Raw genomic sequence first — 2610 nt, 5'->3', positions numbered from 1 at the left:
CACACACACACACACACACACACACACACACACACACACACACACACGTGCAGTTTTCATGCAATTTCATCAGCTCCACCACAATCTGCCAGTGCGACACAAACGGGCCTGGCAGCAATTTAAGTTGATCTTAGATAATCCACCCCGGTCACCGACAGCCCACTCACTGCCGACTCATTATTGACTCAGCAGCCCCCAGCAGAGGCGTCTGACCAAGCATAACACATCCCACTCCAGTATGCATTGCACTGGGTCATGGCGCTCTGCTGGTATTCGTCTTCTAGGGCACTCTCAGTTTGTGATGCCATCCTGTAAAATACAGCGGGCGAGGCTTCCTCGTTTAGCGTCGAACACAACAGGCCGACTGTTTCCATTCATTAAAACATATAAATCCTGAATAAGCTGCTGAAATCAGAATTAATCTGCTCTCGACGATAAAGGAATTGAGCCGCCATTAAATTCTCATTATTGCTCAAATCAATCTTTCAAATTGAGTGCTCCCCCACAGCTTTTTATCAACAGATAAAAGCTGCCTCTAATTCCATGACACGCGGCAGAACATTGAACGATTAGGACACGCTGACGCTTTTAATGGTGAGGGACGTGTTTTCTTGAACTCACTGAACTTGCAAACCTAAATTTTAAAACATTTCAGCGAGAGGTTGTTGTGAGCCGTCAGACGAGAGAATGAAGAGAACGATGTCCGGCATGTGTTAAGAATCAAGCCTGGCAACTGCACACACATGCAAACAGATTTGCAAGGACGGACTGTATAATGAGGTGTTTGTGTGTCAGGGATGAGCAAGACAGAACACATTCAGCATGCAGAGTGGAAACTTCAGCAGGAAACTCTTGTTATGACAAACTCTTTGTTTTTGTATAGTCAGCTAGATAGCAGCCCCCCGAGAGCACACAGGCAACCCTGCTTAACTTCTGAATATAATGTATAACAGTGCTGTGTTTTCATATGGCAGCAACATAGGTGCACAATAAAGGGTGGAAATGCTGCTCACAGTGGCCTTAAACTGCATGAAGAGAATAGAAAGCCTGCAGGGACAATGCAGCCTAAAATTCACATTCCTGTTACCTCCCTTTACTCTCTTCTCTCTTTCTCCATTCAACCAGGGGCGATAGGTAGTTTGGCTGGCAGGAATCATGGATGGATTACTGAACAGGCCTACCGTGTGCCGGCCCAGAGCCTCTGCATGAAATGACTGATTGCCTTTCTTGTTGGAAAGTCAATCAAAGAACCACAAAGAGACACAAAACGAGTGCAAAAAGACGCAAAACCATTACAAACACCGCAAGGGTGCGTTTGTAGCCATTTTGTGTCCGTCTAGGAGTCTTGGTCGCCGCCTCTTCATATGTTTTTTAAACCTGCCACTGCAGGTACCCCCTTCATTCCTTCATCTATTTATACTTTCTCTTTCCTTCCCCCTTTTTCTACATCCGCCAAGCCAGGCTTTCTCCTTGTTTTTCTTTCCCACGCTGCCCAAGACTACAGAGGATGAGCCCTGTGCCAAGTTGGCAGAAGTCTGGGCCGGGAGGAGAGGATTGTATGAAGAGGAGGGGAAAAGCAAAAGAAGGTTGAGGGAAAAGTGACAAAGCTCGGGGGAAAAGATGAGGAGAGAGGAAGCTTGTGATAGAGAATGAGAGAAGTAGAGAGAGAGAGAAGTGGGGGAGGTGTTAGTGAGCACCATTTGATGGATTATCTGTTTCAAGTGCGATGTTGCACCGGGTAGCAGTCTTCTTTGACACCAATCTAATTTAGGAGAGAGGCAGACCTGGCTGCTACACCGAGCAGAAAAGCCAGAGTGAGTGAGTGGGTTTTTTTTGTATGTGGGGGGGGGGGTGGATTCACTCACAGACGAACATGAACTGCCATCCCTGCCACCCACTGCGCTGCATAGTCCCAATCAAAGTGTTGCTGGGACAGCAAGTCGTCAATCTGTCCAAAGTCCAGCGCTCCAGTAGTCTGATGAAAGCCGCCCCGCTCCACAGCTATGTGGGTAAATTGAAGGAGCCTGGCCCGTCGTGCCTTAGCCGATCCAGTAAACTGCTAGAATGAATAGAATCTGGGCGACTTTTTAAAAAAAAAATCTGCCACAGATTCTGGTCAGGCTTTGAGAACAGCTGCCATCAGCAGAACCGAGCAGCGCTAAGCAGGAAAATAGCAACACAGTCCAGGCTGCTGGCTCTCTGACAGCAGAACTGATGCTTGTTGACGGCACAGCCAAAACCAGTCTCCTCTCATTTAATGGGTCCAGTGTGAGCACCACAGCTGCTGCCCTCTCTGGTTTAATCTCTCTGATCACCTTTAAACCTGTCTCTCTCTCCCTCTCGTCTCAGGAACATCTGGTGCGGACCAAATTCCCTCCGAACCCTTCTGCCGTCTTTCAAAGCGGGCCGAGGGTCTTCAACATCTGACAGCTGCTCCGACTTCCAACCATTCCACTTTGATCGGTCATAAGGAACTAACAGGGGAAATGATTTGAGTCCATTCCACAACACAATAATCTATGCAAGGGAATGTACATTGTTGTGGAGCCTGTGGAGCTGCAGCATCACTATCCCCAGTGAGAGACAGACGGATAGATAGACGCCCCCCCC

General features: G+C 48.0%; 1 protein-coding gene across 1 annotated transcript in view; it reads left to right on the top strand.

Annotated features, from left to right (window-relative positions):
• map6d1 (MAP6 domain containing 1) overlaps positions 1 to 2604 on the top strand; it is a 6323-nt gene extending 3719 nt beyond the window's left edge. The window contains exon 3 of the mRNA XM_031854428.1: positions 2350 to 2604. Coding sequence (XP_031710288.1) covers positions 2350 to 2427 — 78 coding nt within the window. The 3' untranslated portion in view covers positions 2428 to 2604. The remainder of the gene's footprint in view (positions 1 to 2349) is intronic.
• The last annotated feature ends 6 nt before the right edge of the window (positions 2605 to 2610 follow it).

This window comes from Anarrhichthys ocellatus, unplaced genomic scaffold (genome assembly GCF_004355925.1).
Source record: "Anarrhichthys ocellatus isolate YVR2014 unplaced genomic scaffold, GSC_Weel_1.0 scaffold15, whole genome shotgun sequence".
NCBI lineage: Eukaryota > Metazoa > Chordata > Actinopteri > Perciformes > Anarhichadidae > Anarrhichthys > Anarrhichthys ocellatus.
This window is presented reverse-complemented; position numbering and strand designations above follow the sequence as displayed.